Raw genomic sequence first — 17,991 nt, forward strand, 5'->3', positions numbered from 1 at the left:
TAGCCGATCATGCCGGTGCAAGATGTTTCATTACTCCGTTTTGCAGTTGATACAAATTCAGTCCAGCTATTGCTCTATAAGCTTTAAGCTTTCTATGCCATTGTAAATTATCCAGACGAAAACTCTAGGAAGAAAGTAGATTCAACATTGATGACAATACCATATTCTCTAGACTATGAAGCCTGTCACTTGTAAGTACAATTCACAAGTACCACCAACCTAAGCAGTATCTCTGTGAGCCTTCGAACGGGAATGCTGACCCTCTATCCGTGCTTCGAGCAGTTTTGCCATCAATGTGTTCTCCTTCAACCCTTTCGGCCATCTTAAAGAAGACGTGATCTTGCCAGGCTCTGGCAAAGGCACTTTTGATGGCCACTTTTGCACTGGACTCATCTGACCTGGGTACCCAGGCAAACCACGATGTTCGTCCCGTGAGTTGCTGGCAGGACGAGTCCTAGCGCTTTTCAAACACAATGAGTGGCTTCTAATCATATGATCAAAAGAACCATTTACATTTGATCCACGGTGTTCTCCATGCTGGCAGTCTCCAGCATTCGTGCCCATCTCATACGTCTCCATATTATTTGGTCCTGATCGGTTTTCCTCTCCTGTCTTTTCGTTTTCCCCAGTTCCACCGTTGTTGCATGCTTCTGGCAGAGTGGATGGATTGCAGGACTTCGTGATTTCACAACGCCTCATGTCTTTGTCTGAGGACCTCGATCTAACTGGATCAGCGAGATGGCCATGTGATGCGTTAGCACAAGTTCGTTTACAGCTGTCTTTACTTTCTTTAGCATCCACATTATTACTCTGTTCAAAACATTGCAGATCGCTATCAAATGAACGGTCATCATCATGAGCCACCGGAGGTGCACTTCCAGCCTCTTTTATAGCAAATGATTCCAAAGAATGCCGGCGAAAGCACCTTTCTTTCGTGTCATTCAAGGAGGCTTCACCATTTTTACTTGATTCAGCCGATCGTTTGGTTTGAAGAAAACTTTCTATATCAGAACTTAATTTGTCCACAACAGTGTCCTTTCCAGTGACATCATCGTGAGATTCTGCCAGCTTCATTTGCATACGCTCGTCAAGCCACGCTTCTGAGATGTGGAGAATGAGGCGATCGAGGCTTTCCCTAACAACGCTTTCTTTTATGGGCCCGTGCTTTAGAGACCTTACCACCTGTTCATAATCTCGTATTCCTTTAGCAAACTCGTCACAAAGATTTTCCAGTAAAATCCTTGCTTTCTTCTCTCTTTCGACCTCTCTCAGAGCACTAGCGTAAGCAGACTTCAGTTCAGAAAGCTCTTTGGCCAGCTTCCTGTGCAGGCTTTCCGAACGCTTTCTCAGCTTTCTCTCTTTCTCTGTCTCTTCCCTTAGCAATTCAGCTTCAGCTTCGATTCTCTCTTGTGCCCTTTGCTTCCTACCGTATTTGTCCTCTGCAAGTTCCTTCATCAAATCATCCATTATTCGCCCATCCTTTTGCTTCTCCCGCAACAACTCTTTAATTCTAGAGTGAGATTGATGCAGTTCTGATTTCAGAGCTTTTAACATTGATTTGTCGGACACATGCTGCTCTTCAAGACTCCAGATCCGATTGAGCACCTTCAGTAATTCTGCCGATGTCTGAAGGCTATAACCTGACCCACCTATTCTTCCTTTTCCATCAAACGAACCTCTAGGAGGAGGCTTATACGGTGCCACCTGTTAAACAGGAAACAACAGCATTAAGTGAAACTCAATTAACAATGACGCAGCATCAGGAGAATGGCTCTCGAGATGAAAATTTTTCAAATAGCAAAAGTAACAAAAACTGGCAAGTTCTGTAGTTCCACGTGGGTACACTAGCAATATCTGCTAGATCATTCATATTTTTCCAGGTGCTGGTTCTCCAAAAAACAGTAACGTTTCCTTAAAAATGGTCGAAGTTCCTTTCTCTATGGAACAAAGACGGGTGAAAACATCCAGTTCTTCCAACTCGCAACATATGACAGTAACGATAACCTCATTCTATTGATCGAAATTCCAAAATCAGTATCACAAGCAGAAGAATATTGAGAGATGATGACCTCCATCGACCCACTACAAGTTTCTGGAGTGGCAGACTCGAAAGCATGTTCATTCCCGCCAAAGTTATGTCGTTGCATGGACGATGCTGCAATTTGCCCTGTGGGACAGCCTGCAATCGCTGGCTGCGATGGAAGATGAGGAAAGACAGGTCAGCAGAAAAGGCATTGGATAAGAAATCAAACAAACCATACTTCCAGAACCTATCAATTACGTCTCTCACTGTAAGATGACACATGAGGTGCTATGATACCAGTAGCCAGTAGGTTTCCACAACTGAGCACAAGGCCTTGTACTTACACTTTCTTTACCAATGCTGAGTGTGATAAACCGACCAAAACAAACCAATCTCCACGAGTCAAACTAATAACTTTAAGTCTGCAACTCATTAGATTGAAGCAATTGAAGAAGGGCAACGAGCTCACAGGCGGATGGAACAGGCTTGTAAACTTTAGTGCAATCAATACAAGATCTTAATACCAGTCTGGAAGAGCAGATTGTCTCTGAAAAAACAGGGTGACAAGATAGATGACATGATCTTTACAAACAAGAAGCTCCAGGACAGAAACCATAGGCTAACATGGCCAATTCTCATGAAGACATTGGCACACCAGGGGGGCTGATGGTGGCCACCACCCAACCGGCCACTAGAAATTTTATCGAAATTTATCTTGTGAAAGATTTTCGTATACATTTTTATTAGGAAATTTAAAGCATACTTTTTCATCCCGCATCATCAACATACCGGACACTCATGGACCTAAATCCTACGCGTGTTATTGCATGTAGAAACAACTAACACTAACTAAATAGCACTCAGCAGGTGCACAGAATGGTAGAGGAAGATCAATTCCAAGACCATCAAAAGCCAGTATCAGAGAGCATATTAGGTACATCTCTCGTTTCCCAGATGGTTTGGGCTTTTTATCCTTTAACCACTTTGCAAGCTGCTCGTTTTAGCATGGACATCTGGACGTATGAACTGTTCGTGTGCTATAAGAGGGAATTTCTGAGACAGCCTAGTAGCCTAGCCACTTATAATAAGGAAAATCCGGCAATAGAGAATGTATAATGGAGAAAATCACAGAATTGGCCGAATATTACAGCTTAGCTTCTGAACTGGGGATCCGAAACAAGAAACTCATAAGCTTGAAGGTCAAAACAGCATACAAAATCTGAGCACCCAAAAAACATGGCACAAAAACAGAAATACTCAGGGCAAGCAGAACCCACAGTAAAGCTATCAACAGAGACCTCCATAATGTGACGAATCACATGGCCAGAGCCGAGAAATTCAAGCACCAATGACAAGAAAGAGAGAGAGAAAACAAAAATACCTCTTCAGGTTCTGCAGTACTAGGAGGGACTAAGCCCTCGAAGCCCAGGTCATTGTGGTGCTTATGTTGACGATGCCTGCTTTTGCTTTTGCTCATCATTCTAGCAAAATGGAAGGTCTGGTGGGGCTCAATTTCCCAGAGACAAGCACACAGCTTCCTAGCAGAGAGTGCTGATGAGTCTGGAGGGTGTGTGAGGAATTCTTGGATGGAGCGAGTCTGAGGTTGAGAGGGAGAGAGCTCAAGCCTCCATGTGGGCGGTGGCGTGCTAGGGCCTCTTCTTTTTCCCAAGGCGACACCTTGTTTCCACTTTTTCACCACCAGCCCCTGCTCTTTTCCCTCTCTCTCCACGCTTTTCGCTCTGCTTTCCATCTCAAAGCTGCTTTCTTTACCTCCCTCCCTCCCTCCCTTCCCTCTCTCTCTCTCTCAAATTTGTAATTCGAAGGGATCATTTCTTGAACCCATCTCTGCTCTTTTCTTGGAAGCTCTCAGCTCACATGTTGAAACGCCCACTGCTCTTCAAGAATCAGAAGGATCGGTTCTCTCTGTCTCTCTGTCTCTCTGTCTCTCTCCTCTTTGATGAGTCAACGACAAAGACGGGTGTTTTTTTTCTTCTTCTCATGTGGCTTTGCCTTGCTGCTGCAGTTACCCCATTAGCCAAAAATAAAGTTCCCTTGTTCCCAGAGACAAAATTGAGATTTGGATGACTGTATCTAGTCCACGTGTATCCCACACTATTAACATTTGTTTAGCCATTAGAACAATCAGAGCTGACCCCAACCGTTCCACTGAACCGAGTTTTCATGTTCTTTAGCATCTCTTCAAAAGAGCTCTCAGCACAAGTCACAAAGTCACAACTATCAGGCAAAATCCAATCTCCCAGCTGATATCCACTTCCCCCCTGTAAAAGTAAAGGGTAAGGACAACCTTTGTTAGTATCATATTAGCAAAAGCTAAATCAAAGTACTAGCGAAACAATTCGGTGGTGTAAGGCATCAAATCAGCGGTCCAATATGGACAGACTTTCTTGATTCTTGCATGCTATTACTAGGCCTCCTACATGGTAGGCTGACAGCTAACTCCAGTGACATTCAAAGTTACAGTTCCCTCTGCAATGATTACTCCAATATCTTTTTCACTTGGGGGCGACTGAAAAGCAGCATCTAGCTTTAACCTGGACTGACATTTAGTGTCTAAGTTCAATAAGCATCTGAGCAAAGCTTATAATCCTTTGAGAAAATTACCAAAGTCCTGTATCCTTCATAGACATGGAAACTTTAGCAACATGCACGTGAGAACGGATCGTATATGCTGTCGATGAGGGCCGACTGCATCCGATAAAAGAAGCAATACGAAGGAGCAACACAGAAAAGAAACTGGGCGGAGCTGATGGGGTTAAGGTTCATATAGCCTCTGTCCAAGGTTGTCTCACTCTCACCCGGTGGCCAGTCACAGAATCATGGAACCCACTAAAGTACTGTCGAGGCTCGTGAGGAAGCAGCACGAACATGCTTTTTTCAGGACCACCGAAGGAATCAATCTCGGAGACGCCGAGCTCATGGGCGCTGTGGTCCTAGGATTACACTTTGTTAGTGATTTTGGGCGCATCCTCTGCTCTCCATTCTGTCCAGCCCAATGATTAAACTAACTTCTATAAATAGAAGATAAGAGAAGACAACACTAGCGCAGATGGCGATGACGACAACAACTTTTCTATTTTTTGGTTCATTATTAGTATTAGATAAGCCCAAAATTTTCTTTTCAATTTGGAAGTAATTTGATGTTATATTCCCCGTATTCATACTCCTTTACTACCTTGGATTATTGAGAAAATTTCGCCTAATACCTCGCACAATCTCCATGATATCATATTAGGAAAGAATGTAAATAGGTCCGTCGTCTGCTTCTCAGGGAAAAGTTATCAAAACGAACTCTTATCCTATTTATCGACGGGAAATTTTATTTTTTTTTCACTCGTGTTTCCTTGTAATAGAAGACGTTCGCGAAATTAATCTAGCCAGATTAAAATTAGAATTATAGATACATCACTGATTGGATCCCACATATGGGAATATATTGGGAAAATAACACAAATGGTCCATGAACTTTGGTCCAATATACAATGTGGTCCCTGAACTGTAGCCGGATGTGCAATGTGAACAACATTGAACATTTTCATATAATTCATGGACTAAGTTGAATATGTACCAAAAGTCTAGAAACCACATTGAACAAATTGAAAGTTCAAAAATCATATTATACATTGGGCAAAAATTCAGAAACGACATTCAATAAATTAAAAGTCCAAGGATCACATTGCACATTGGGCCAAAGTTCATGGACAATATATGTTATTATCCCAAATATATTTTTGGACAGCCTTTCGATCGGACCATTTATAAGTTGGATTGGATTGAGCTTGGAGTGCAAAATGTCGAGGGCCCATGATTGGGGCATCCTTAATTAGGCCCATGCAAGAAAGGAATAATTCAACAGTCCAGGTGAGTCAGCAGAAAATTTAGACTTCCACTGTAGTAGCAGCAGTGGCCGAGCAAGATCGACTGAACTATGGAGTATGGAATCAAGCGAAGGACGAAGTTACTTTACTAATGAAGTACACCAAAAAGAGCAAGTCGAGTTTGATTTTGCTGCCGATTGACAATATTATCGGCTCGTCACGTGATAATGTACGGTGTCACGATTTGCAGCATAGGAGAAGCAATGGCAACGTCGACTCCGGAAAACATTGTGTGTGCCGTCGACAACGGTGACGGGGCAATGGAGTTGAAGCATGTCATTGTTGAGCCATCTTCATGACCCAACTGTCTTTTTTGTCTCCATTATTCAATTCTGCTTCAGCTGACCGATGTTTCCTAAAGTAAAAGCCTGTGTCAGGAGCAAACAGCTTGAATATACTTCCCCTGTTCTGTAAGTCACCTTGCCTGCTTCCTAGTGGTCCTCAAAAGAAGATCAAACACAACACTCTTGAGAATCTACACCCCGAGAGAGAGAGAGAGAGTATGTGATGTAGCTAGCAAGGATCACCTAGAGGGGGGGTGAATAGGTGATCTTAAACAATTTTTATAATTTATGCGGAAACAAAATAAATCACAGAAGAGTCTGAATAAAATTCAGATTCAAGACAGATTATATAGACGGTGCTCTTGATATGCAGAATGTAAAGTAAGAGATAAGGGATAGAGAATCTGGACACAAGTTTATAGTGGTTCGGCTTTATAGCAAGCCTACGTCCACTCTCCCACGCTTACAGCCTCTACCGGCTGGATTTCACTATGTAATCAAGAGGAATTACAACTTCTGAGTGTTAACACTCTTGTGTATGATAGGACTCTCTATCTCACACAATCACTCTTACAAAGTGTCCCTCAAGATCTTAATGTTTTGCTCAGAACGACGAGAGAAATGATTGGAGTATGCTCAGACTTTGGACTTGTTGATTCTTGATTCTGATCTCCCTTCTGCTGCTCGTTGATCTCCTTAAATACTCCTCTACTTCCAAACTAGCCGTTTGGACAGCTTTCAGAGGATCATCTTCCAATCTTCACCTTGGACAGATTTGTATAGAAAGGATTGAGTAGCCGTTGGATAACAGATTCTGAATCCCGCTGATTCTGGTCGCCCATACAATCAGAATCTTGGTTTCCATAAGTAGAGCTATGTCCGTTGTAATGCATTCCTGTCGTGATGTTTGATTGTCAATCAATTTGATTGAGATTGAGACAATCAGAACATTCCTTCTGTGAAATCCATGCCAGATCACTAGCTGTTGTGTTACGTTCTTAATTCTGCGTCTGAAGAAATTCTGCGTCTGCATCTGAAGAACTTCTGCGTCTGCGTCTGAAGAATTTCTGCGTCTTATTAATTTCTTCGTCTGCATCTGCATCTGAATAACTTCTGCTTCTGCATCTGCATCTGAATAACTTTTGCTTCTGAATCTCAGAACTTAGATTATGTGGGTCTTCAAAAACATACTTGACAGTTTGTAAAGTCTGAATAACTTTCTTCTGAGTTTCCAGAATATACAGACCTGGAATAAATTAGTTCAGAATAAGTATCAGATTTACAATAACATAGAAGGTTTTGTCAACTTCAAAATCAATAGGAGTTTTCCTCAACAATCTCCCCCTTTTTTATGGTGACAAAACTTTCTTGCAATTTGAATTAATTTGAAAATGAATAAACATATTAAGCTCATGAAACACAGATTGAAAGAGCAAACTCTGTTGATATCTGTGTCTTTCCTTCCTTTGAATATAACCTGCAAATCTGCACATAATTTCTCCCCCTTTTTGTCATCAGCAAAAAGATAATAATATAGAGAATAAGGCACTGAGATTAACTAATCAACCAGTCTAACAATAAGTACGAGATATATTACAGACCAATTGAACAAAAAAATGGAGAGAAATATTGAAAAACAGGCTATTTTTTAGGAGTACGAATCAGTTGAAAATTTTCCAATATTGAGACAGCCTCCTCAATCTTCGAACTGCATTGACTGATGGTCTTATCCATGTTGGATGAGCACATAGTAATGGCTTCCTCTAATGCTGCTTTGTCTGCTGATGCCTAAAGTTGTTGAGCCTTGGTGTTTTCCTCAACAATATTCTGTAGATTCTGCATATGTTGTTCTAGAGCAGCTTGCTTGTCTTTAATCTCAAGCAGAATAGAAAGGATGTTCTGATTTTCGGATGGCTGACCTTGGACATTAGCTTCCTCAGACTGATTGTACCCTGTGGCTTATTCTGGTGGAATCTCCCCCTGAACAGGTGATGGATCTTCAGAAACATGTTCTGCATGAATGGATTCTGAAACTTTGGGATCTGGTTCAGGAACATATTCTGAGCCTCCTGTTTCAAAGTGTTCAGCTTCTGCTTCATCATTTTCATCTTGCAGAAGAATTTTACGCTTTTTGCTGTACACTTTTATTGGGGTAGGAGAATCAGGCTGCTTGCTGGCTGAACTTGTTCTTTTCCTTTGCTCCTTTTCTTTCTAAACTTTCTTGCCAACAGATTTTGCCTCTGACTTTTCAGCCTCTTTTCCTTTTACTCTTTCCCTTACACCTTCAAAGATCTTCATTTTGGAGAGCATTCGTTCTCCAACAAACATAACAGGTAGCATGGTTTCACGCAGCTCATCAGGAATAGATATATTGAGAAACATGAAGATACGAGTGATTAAAGCTCCATATGGCAGATGACCCTTATCCTTCTGTAATGCTCTGTACATATGGAATATGATGAGGTGAGAGAGAGAAAAGGATTGACCTGTCAAGATAGCCCAAATGAGCTTTATCTCTGATTTTGATAGGTTAGTTTTTGAGGTATCTTTTGGCTTCAAACAGTTGATGATGATCTTATGCAAGATCACAGATCGTCTGGATAAGTCAGAATAGGAGAGATGACGCTTTGATCCTTGAGCAAAGTGTGGTTTTTCAGAAGCCACCTGAGATGCTTCTTCAAGATTCACTGCCAATGGAGTAAAATTAGAGTGTGTGGCTTCAATTATTCTTGCCAACTCATGTGCCTTTAAATCAACCTTCTTGTCACCAACAGTAAACTGTATCCAATTTGGTGACAGAATTGAAAGATTTGAATAGAAATAGGCAATTAATTCAGCATAAGTATTGGTAGATTGAAGGCAAAATTCATAAATCCCTAATTTCTCAAACAGGTGCTGTACAGAAATGCCAGCCTTCTCCAGGTATTTGAAATCCACAGTTCTATTGTTCATTACTCCTCTAGCAAGTAACACCTTGTAGCACATATGATGCGCAGTGCTTCTAAACAAACTTCCTGTTCCAGGCAAACCAGATGCTATTCCCACCTTTATCTCAAAAGTCTCAAAAAATCGTGCATCATCATCAGGAACAACAAATTTTGAAGCACTAGAAGACTTAGGGCTTACATGAACCGATTTCTTTTCAGAAGGAGTTGAAGCTTCTCCAACCTTTTCTTTGCCCTTGCTGGAGGAAGTCTTTTGTGGGGTAGAACGGGTTGGAACTTGTACAGATTTAGTGCAGTAATCAGAATAGGTTTTCACAAGGTGAGTTTCAGAGCAAAGATCGTTGTCTTTCAGACAAGCACGAAGAGCCGACTCAAAGGCATTATACCTTTTCAACCTTTGATAATGTTCCCACACATGTTTAATGCTTCTGAACCGAAAATCAGTTTTACCAGACGATTTTGGAGGAGACGATCGCTGAGGTGTTGACGCTTCAGAAGGGTCTGTAGGATGATCGGATTCTGAGTCTGAAACTTCCAAATATTCCGGCGGTGCGGTAGATTTTGAGTCTTGATTAAGAATACGAGAAGATCTTCTATGGACCACCATCTTGACCGGCATTATGATCACCTTTGGAGACGAAAGTTTCGATCTTTGAATGAAGAAGTGGAGAGTCTCTGAATATCGGAAAGGTTTTGAGAGTGAAAGATCGTACTGATAGGGTTTTGAAAAGAGAAGGACGGGTTTAAAAAGGAGGTGGATAATTTTTAGAAGGAAAAGTTACTTTTAGAAAATAAAAAGATATCCCAAGCAAGTAGGAAGAAAATATACTCTTTGAAGCTTAACCAAATAGGATGATATCATAACAATATATTAAGCACAATTTATCAGATAAATTAGAATACATACCTGATTTGCTTCCAAAAGTAACGATTATAAAAATATCCTGCCAAACATGCCAAAAATATACCCGCCAAAATTTGAATAAGGAACGTACCTTTCTTTGTGAGTCTGAAAAATGTTCAGACTGAAAGTACTTGAGTCTGAAAAATTCCTGTCTATCAAACACTTCATGAAAATGGATAAATGATGTACAGTTTGTCTCTTATGAATTCAAATGAAGATTTATCAAGAGGTTTTGTAAATATATCAGCTAATTGATTCTTAGAATCAATAAATTGAATATTTACATCACCATTTTGAACATGATCTCGAATAAAGTGATGCTTGATTTCAATATGCTTAGCTCGAGAATGAAGAATTGGGTTCTTTGTCAAATTGATTGCACTTGTGTTGTCACATTTGATTGCAACACTTGATTCTTCAATATCAAAGTCTTGTAATTGCTGCTTCATCCACAGAATCTGTGCACAACAACTTCCCAATGCTACATATTCTGCTTCTGCTGTAGAAAGTGCAACTGTATTCTGCTTCTTTGAGTATCAGGATACCAACATATTCCCAAGCAGTTGACATGTACCTGAAGTATTTTTCCTGTCCACTTTACATCCAGCTAAAAGCATCGAATATCCAGTAAGAGTAAAATCGAATCTTTGGAATACCAAAGACCTAACATTGGATATGTTCCAATGTATTTGATTATTCTCTTTACTGCAGAAAAATGAGATTCCCTTGGGTCTGATTGAAATCTCGCACACATACGGACACTAAAAAGAATGTCAGGTCGAGATGCAGTTAGATACAATAATGAATCTATCATGCTTCTATATACCTTCTGATCAACCTTTTTACCATTTTCATCTTTGTCCAGTTTGGATGAATGAGACATGGGAATGTCTGTCTTCTTGCAATTCTGTAATCCAAACTTCTTGATAATCTCCTTTGCATACTTCTCTTGGCAAATGAATGTACCATCTTTGGTTTGTTTCACTTGAAGGGCAAGAAAGAATGATAATTCTCCCATCATACTCATCTCGAATTCGTTCTGCATATTCTTTGAGAATTCCTTGCAAAGCAATTCGTTAGGGGATCCAAAAATTATATCAACATAAATTTGAACAAGTAGAAAATCCTTACCCTTTTTCTTAACAAATAAAGTTGTATCAACCTTACCTTTGGTAAAACCATTTTGCAGAAGGAAGTTACTTAACCTTTCGTACCAAGCTCCGGGTGCTTGTTTTGACCGTAAAGAGCCTTCTTGAGTCGTAGACATAATCGTCTTTCTAGGTTCTTGAAACCCGGTGGTTGTTCCACATATACTTCTTCTTTGATATATCCATTCAGAAAAGCACTTTTCACGTCCATCTGAAACAATTTAAAGTTATGGAAACAAGCATAAGCTAATAGTAGCCGAATGGCTTCTAACCTTGCAACCGGTGCATATGTTTCTTCATAATCTATGCCTTCTTCTTGAGAATAGCCTTTTGCAATCAGTCTTGCTTTGTTTCTTGTAACTTTCCCTTTGTCATCCGGTTTATTTCGAATACCCATTTTGTTCCAATGATTGGATAATTTTTGGGTCTTGGCACAAGCTCCCAAACTTTATTGATTCCGAACTGAAGTTCCTCTTGCATAGCATCGATCCAGCTTTCATCTGATAAAGCTTCACCAACTTCTTTTGGTTCTATTTCTGATATCAACGCCAAGTTGCTGACGTTCTCTTTGTGTTTGGATCTTGTCTTGATGCCATCTTCAATTTCTCCAATGATGAGGTTCTTCGGATGACTGGATTTATGTTTCCAGTTTTTGTCAAATCTTTCCTTCTGAAAATCTGCAGACTCTGAACTTTCTGGTTGAGTCTGTATTGTATCTTCTTTTCCTTCTGATACTGATTGTTGATGATCTTCTGATAATTCTTGAATGTTGGGAGATGGTTCAGATTCATCTCTGTGAGTATGAATGTTTTCTTCAAACCTTACATTCATTGATTCTTCAACAGTCTGAGAGTTCTTGTTGAAGACTCTGTATGCTTTACTTGAAGTAGAATATCCAAGGAAAAATCCTTCATCTGCTTTCTCATCAAATTTACCAGTGCGGTCATTTGGATTTTTCAGAATATAGCATTTACAACCAAACACACTAAAATATGAAATGTTGGGCTTTCTACCTTTGTAAAGCTCATAGGGGGTTTTATCAAGAATGGGTCTGAGAAAAGCTCTGTTAATGATATAACATGCTGTAAAAACTGCATCTGCCCAGAAATAAAAAGGAATTTTGCTTTCAATCAACAGAGTTCTTGCCATTTCTTGCAAAGAACGATTTTTCCACTCCACAACACCATTTTGTTCTGGTGTATAAGGAGTAGAAAAATTATGTTAAAAGCCATTTTCCTCATAAAAATCTGAAAAACTTTGATTTTTAAATTCTCCCCCATGATCAGTTTTAATGTTGGAAATGGAATAGCCCTTTTCATTCTGAACTCTTTTTGCAAACTTTGAAAAATATGAAAATGCTTCATTTTTATGAGCAAGGAAGAACACCCAAGAGAATCTTGTGAAGTCATCAACGATGACTAAACAATATTTCTTACCACCAATACTTTGTGTTCTGGTTGGTCCAAAAAGATCCATATGAAGAAGCTGCAAGGCACGATTAGTGGAAACATGATGAATAGACTTGAAAGAACTTCTTACTTGTTTTCCTAGAGTGCAGGCATTGCATAACTCTGTTTTCTTGTATTTCAAATCTGGTAGACCTCGAACCAGTTTCTTGTTTGAGATCTTTGAGATTTGTTTCATACTGATATGCCCCAATCTTCTATGCCATAAATCTTCATCCTCTTTGATTGAGATCAAGCAATGAGTGGAGTTTGGATTGACATCTAGAAGATAGATATTGCCATGTCTTCTTCCTGTAAATGTTTGAGAAGAATCTTTGCTTGTCCCTGAGCATGTATCTTCTTGAAAGTTGATTCTGAAACCTGTATCACATAGTTGGCTTATGCTTATCAGATTGTAGTTGAGTCCTTTCACCAAAGAAACATCATTGATTGTCAGTCCTCCAATTTCAACTGTTCCTTTGCCAACAATTTTTCCTTTGGTATTTCCTCCAAAGGAAACTTTTCCACCATTCAGACTGTGTATATCAGCAAATATGCTTGGATCTCCTGTCATATGTCTAGAGCATCCACTGTCTAGGTACCACTTCCTTTTTCTCTTTGTGGTAACCTGCAAAAATCACAACATCTCAAGTTTTCTTTGGTACCTAAATTTGTTTGGATCCTTGAGCATTAGTATAGGCTGTCTTAACAAAATCTCTTCGAACGGGTCTCCAGACCTTAGGACATTCATTCTCAAAATGTTGTGGATCTCCACATTTTGAGCACCTGAGTGCACTTCGGCCAACAGGTTTTACAAAATTCCTTTTGAAATGATTTTTATAAGCTTGTCGAGGAGGTCTTTGTTTTAATCTCTCCTTGACCTTTGGAAAATCAATCAAGCTATCACTTTCCTTCACAAATCCGAGACCAGATTTGTTGTAGTAAGGAATTTGGATAGAAAGGATATGCTTCAAGGTTTCTGAACCCTTTGAAAACTTGGAAGTAATTTCTGAAACTTGCTTTTTCAAAACCGCATTTTCTTTGGAAAGAAAATCTCGAGTTTCCTTGACTTGATGAAATTCTTTTTGAAGGAAATCGATTTTTTCTTTTTGTGAAACATCCTGTTGCCTCAGTGATGAATTTTCCTTTTTCAAAGAAGAGATGCATTTAAGAGCAGTCTTGAATTCAAAGCATAATTCATCAATGTAATTTGATACTTCAATAGGCATGTCAGAATGTTTTACCTCAATCTCCACTTTGGGATCAGAATCTGAATCTGAGTCTGAGTCTGACTTAGCCATGAGACAGAAATTTGAGATATCTTCATCACTGTCTTCACATTCTGTGTCACTCCGGGTTTCTGCTTTTAAGGCCTTCTTTGCTTTCTCAAACTTGGTCTTCTTTTTCAGAAGTGGACAATTTGGCTTGATATGTCCACGTTTCTTACAGTGAAAGCATATAACATCCTTCGATCTCTCGGTTTCATCGAAAGACTTCTTCTTCTCAAAAGGCTTCTTACCTCTGAGGTTTCTTCCTTTGATCTTCATTTTCTTATACTTCTTTATAAAGAGAGCTAGTTCTTCATCATCAACGTCTTCATCTTCAGAATCTGCATCAGAATCAATGTTAGTCTTCAAAGCAATTGATTTATTACCTTTGGATTCAATCTCCTCATTCCGTTTCTCAGTCTCATATGATTGAAGAGTTTCAATTAACTCATTCACTGATAGAGGCTTGATCCTTTGTGTTTCTCGAAGAGATGTTTTGATGTTATCCCACCGATTTGTCACCTTCCTCTCGAAGTTTGTTGACTTTCATTGCATCCGAATCGGTTGTCCTTGATAAGCAAGACCGCATTTACTATATCGTAGAACCCGTCATACAAATCAGCAATTGATTCTCCAGGCTTCATTTTGAAGGATTCATATCGACCAAGCAAAAGATTGATTTGAGTTTCCTTGGCTCGATCTGTTCCTTCATAAGTGACAAGGAGAGTATCCCAGATTTCTTTAGCTGATTCACAAGCAGCAATTTTTTTATATTCAATAGGAGATAAAGCACAATAGAGAGAATAAATTGCTTTGGAATCTAAGGTTTCTCTTTTGGATATCTCAGTTTGAGATAATGGAGGATCTGTTGCTATGCTTGCTTCTGCCTTTTCTTTTGAATCAGAAGATCTTGGATTGACTCCTCTGATGATGACAGCCCATTGCATGTGATCAATTGATTTTATGAATGCCTTCATCTTATTCTTCCAAACACTATATTCCTTGCCATCGAAATATGGTGGTCTGTTGTTGCTATGTCCTTTAATGAGCCCTGGAGCACCATAGCTAGCCATATAGATCGTTAGCTCAGAATTAAGACACTTCAATAAATGAGCAACCTGCTCTGATACCAATTAATGTAGCTAGCAAGGATCACCTAGAGGAGGGGTGAATAGGTGATCTTAAACAATTTTTATAATTTATGCGGAAACAAAATAAATCACAGAAGAGTCCGAATAAAATTCAGATTCAAGACAGATTATATAGACGGTGCTCTTGATGTGCAGAATGTAAAGTAAGAGATAAAGGATAGAGAATCCGCACACAAGTTTATAGTGGTTCGGCTTATAGCAAGCCTACGTCCACTCTCCCACGCCTTACAGCCTCTACCTACTGGATTTCACTATGTAATCAAGAGGAATTACAACTTCGAGTGTTAACACTCTTGTGTATGATAGGACTCTCTATCTCACACAATCACTCTTACAAAGTGTCCCTCAAGATCTTAATGTTTTGCTCAGAACGACAAGAGAAATGATTGGAGTATGCTCAGACTTTGGATTTGTTGATTCTTGATTTTGTTCTCCCTTCTGCTGCTCGTTGATCTCCTTAAATACTCCTCTACTTCCAAACTAGCCGTTGAACAGCTTTCAAAGGATCATCTTCCAATCTTCACCTTGGACAGATTTGTATAGAAAGGATTGAATAGCCGTTGGATAACAGATTCTGAATCTCGCTGATTCTGGTCGCCCGTACAATCAGAATCTTGGTTTCCATAAGTAGAGCTATGTCCGTTGTAATGCATTCCTATCGTGATGTTTGATTGTCAATCAATTTGATTGAGATTGAGACAATCAGAACATTCCTTCTGTGAAATCCATGCCAGATCACTAGCTGCTGTGTTACGTTCTTAATTCTGCATCTGAAGAAATTCTGCGTCTGCATCTGAAGAACTTCTGCGTCTGCGTCTGAAGAATTTCTGCGTCTGATTAATTTCTTCGTCTGCATCTACATCTGAATAACTTCTGCCTCTGCATCTGCATCTGAATAACTTCTGCTTCTGAATCTCAGAACTTAGATTATGTGGGTCTTCAAAAACATACTTGACAGTTTGTAAAGTCTGAATAACTTTTTTCTGAGTTTCCAGAATATACAGACCTGGAATAGATTAGTTCAGAATAAGTATCAGATTTACAATAACATAGAAGGTTTTGTCAACTTCAAAATCAATAGGAGTTTTCCTCAACAGTATATGTGTGTTTATTACCCTATTGAAGGACCTCAGGGAAGCATAAGTTCCTGCAATTTTGGTTAGTGTGTAAATTAATGGGTATAAGTAGATGCCAGATCAATAAATGGGACTTTACACTCAAAAACCAATGAAGACTGGCCAATTTGTGGCATTTGCCTTAAGCAGGACGAGGTTAACTGCCAACCCCGCATTATGGGACCGGCCCAATTCTACCCAACACCATTCATTGATTCTAATTCTATGATTGTTTACTCATGCCAGTGCTACTACTTTGAATCTAAATATAACTCAGAATGAGTAGTGCATTGGGTAACATTGCTCAATGAGTGTCTGGCATAGGTATGTTCTCAAACATAGGCGACCCACAAGATTTGATTTATGATCACTCGGTCTCGCACTTCTTCTAATATGATCTCGCACATTTGCAACGATCCCGTTACTGGTAGTCTCGCAAGATTGTCAAATTCAAGCTAATTTTAGCAGTCCTATTCAGCGATATATTAGATAAATCTAGAAAGATTTTTGGCAGACCTGGAAAAGCTGCTCTGGTAGGAACAAGTATGAGTACCAAAAGCCAAAAAGCATTTGGATGTTAGGCAGAATATGCCCTAGGATACGGCTGATATTGACTTCGAACCATACCGTCCCTAGAAATTCCTGAATACGAACAGAACATGTCCTAGGATTTGAGGCTGATATTGACTTGGAAATATACTATAATGACTTGTAGGCGCTCGAGGCGTTTAATCACATTGTAGCTTCGGAGAATGTCCTCTAACCTGTAATACAGCATTAAGTCGTAGCATGTCCTTGCGTTGGCCCTTTGCTTCAACGATACGCTCCCCACGTTGGTAGGAAGTAGGAAGTAAGTTTGTTGCGTATTGGGGTAGAAGTGATGAGTGAAGAAAGAGTGCAAAGATGATTTTTCCGCATCCCTCGTGATTGATTAAGCACGTCCCTTTAGCAATGTAGATAATATCTACAGCTAAAGAAGGCGCATGCCAGGACTCCTTCGTACTTTGTGGACTTAAAACAAGAATCGTTGATGATAAACAACACTAAAGAAGCAAAGAATGACGCACAATCGATAGATGCTAGGAGTTCAATCTTGGAGAACCTTCTAAAGAACTATAAGCCGTTTCAAACGGTAGCTTAATGTAGCAGAAAAATGTAATTTCTCTGTAAAACTCCAAGCATCCAACATTGAACATACTACGGTTTCGCAGTGTGTGGAAGCAAAGGAGTAATTACAAAGTAAGATCTCCGTGCATAACGCAAGGAGATCATGTGTAGTCGTTCATAGGATCAGAAACGCAAAGTTTTCACTTTGCTCTCTGAACTCTAGTTACAAAGTTGTGGAAAATAGAGGTACAGCAAAATCATACAACATGGAAACACGTTTGTTTGGTAAAACAATAACCAAGAGTATTCCGCAAGAGGCCACCTTGATGTGAAGGTTTCATATGTATACCAAGTAGCAGACTGTCACCCGTGATTCCTTCAGAGTCCAAGAACTTACGGTCTTACTTTATATGTTTGTTAACAAGAAAAACGGGATTAAAGACTCATATAAATAGCGCAAGTATGAAGGAGACATTGTCAAATCAGTCCTAAACCTATTATACGGCGGCCAATTCAGTCCTAAACCTTTTAATTTTGCCAATTCAGTCCTAAACCTTTCTAATTCTTGCCAATTAAGTCCTTCCGGCCAATTTTGGCCGGCCGGCGCTGACGTGGCCGCCGGCCGTCTGGCCAACGCTGACGTGGCAATTTTTTATTATTTTTTTCAATTTTTTAATTTTTTTTTAATCTTTTTTTTTCTTTTTT

General features: G+C 39.6%; 1 protein-coding gene across 2 annotated transcripts; it reads right to left on the bottom strand.

Moving 5' to 3' along the window:
* On the bottom strand, positions 1 to 4,167 carry LOC115678143 (uncharacterized protein At5g41620-like). 2 transcript variants are annotated; one of them, XM_030601458.2, is made up of 3 exons: positions 3,405 to 4,164; positions 2,070 to 2,192; positions 1 to 1,704 (listed from the first exon to the last, which is right to left on the bottom strand). In XM_030601458.2, the coding sequence occupies exons 1-3, from the start codon at positions 3,771 to 3,773 to the stop codon at positions 220 to 222; spliced, it is 1,977 nt and encodes a 658-aa protein (XP_030457318.1). In that variant the 5' UTR covers positions 3,774 to 4,164; the 3' UTR covers positions 1 to 219. The 2 variants fall into 2 exon arrangements, with proteins under 2 accessions (XP_030457318.1, XP_056174252.1); XM_056318277.1 differs by lacking the exon at positions 2,070 to 2,192 and having other exon boundaries at positions 3,405 to 4,167.
* Positions 4,168 to 17,991: the final 13,824 nt, after the last annotated feature.

Source organism: Syzygium oleosum, unplaced genomic scaffold (assembly GCF_021117445.2).
Source record: "Syzygium oleosum isolate NSW1041296 unplaced genomic scaffold, Sole_v2.1 Sole_v2.15, whole genome shotgun sequence".
NCBI lineage: Eukaryota > Viridiplantae > Streptophyta > Magnoliopsida > Myrtales > Myrtaceae > Syzygium > Syzygium oleosum.

Coding starts and splice junctions, on each gene's coding strand:
- LOC115678143 (XM_030601458.2), bottom strand. CDS start 3,773: ATGGAAAGCAGAGCGAAAAGCGTGGAGAGAGAGGGAAAAGAGCAGGGG. Junction 2,193..3,404: donor GTACTGCAGAACCTGAAGAG/GTATTTTTGTTT, acceptor CTTCCATCGCAG/CCAGCGATTGCAGGCTGTCC. Junction 1,705..2,069: donor CTTGTAGTGGGTCGATGGAG/GTCATCATCTCT, acceptor CCTGTTTAACAG/GTGGCACCGTATAAGCCTCC.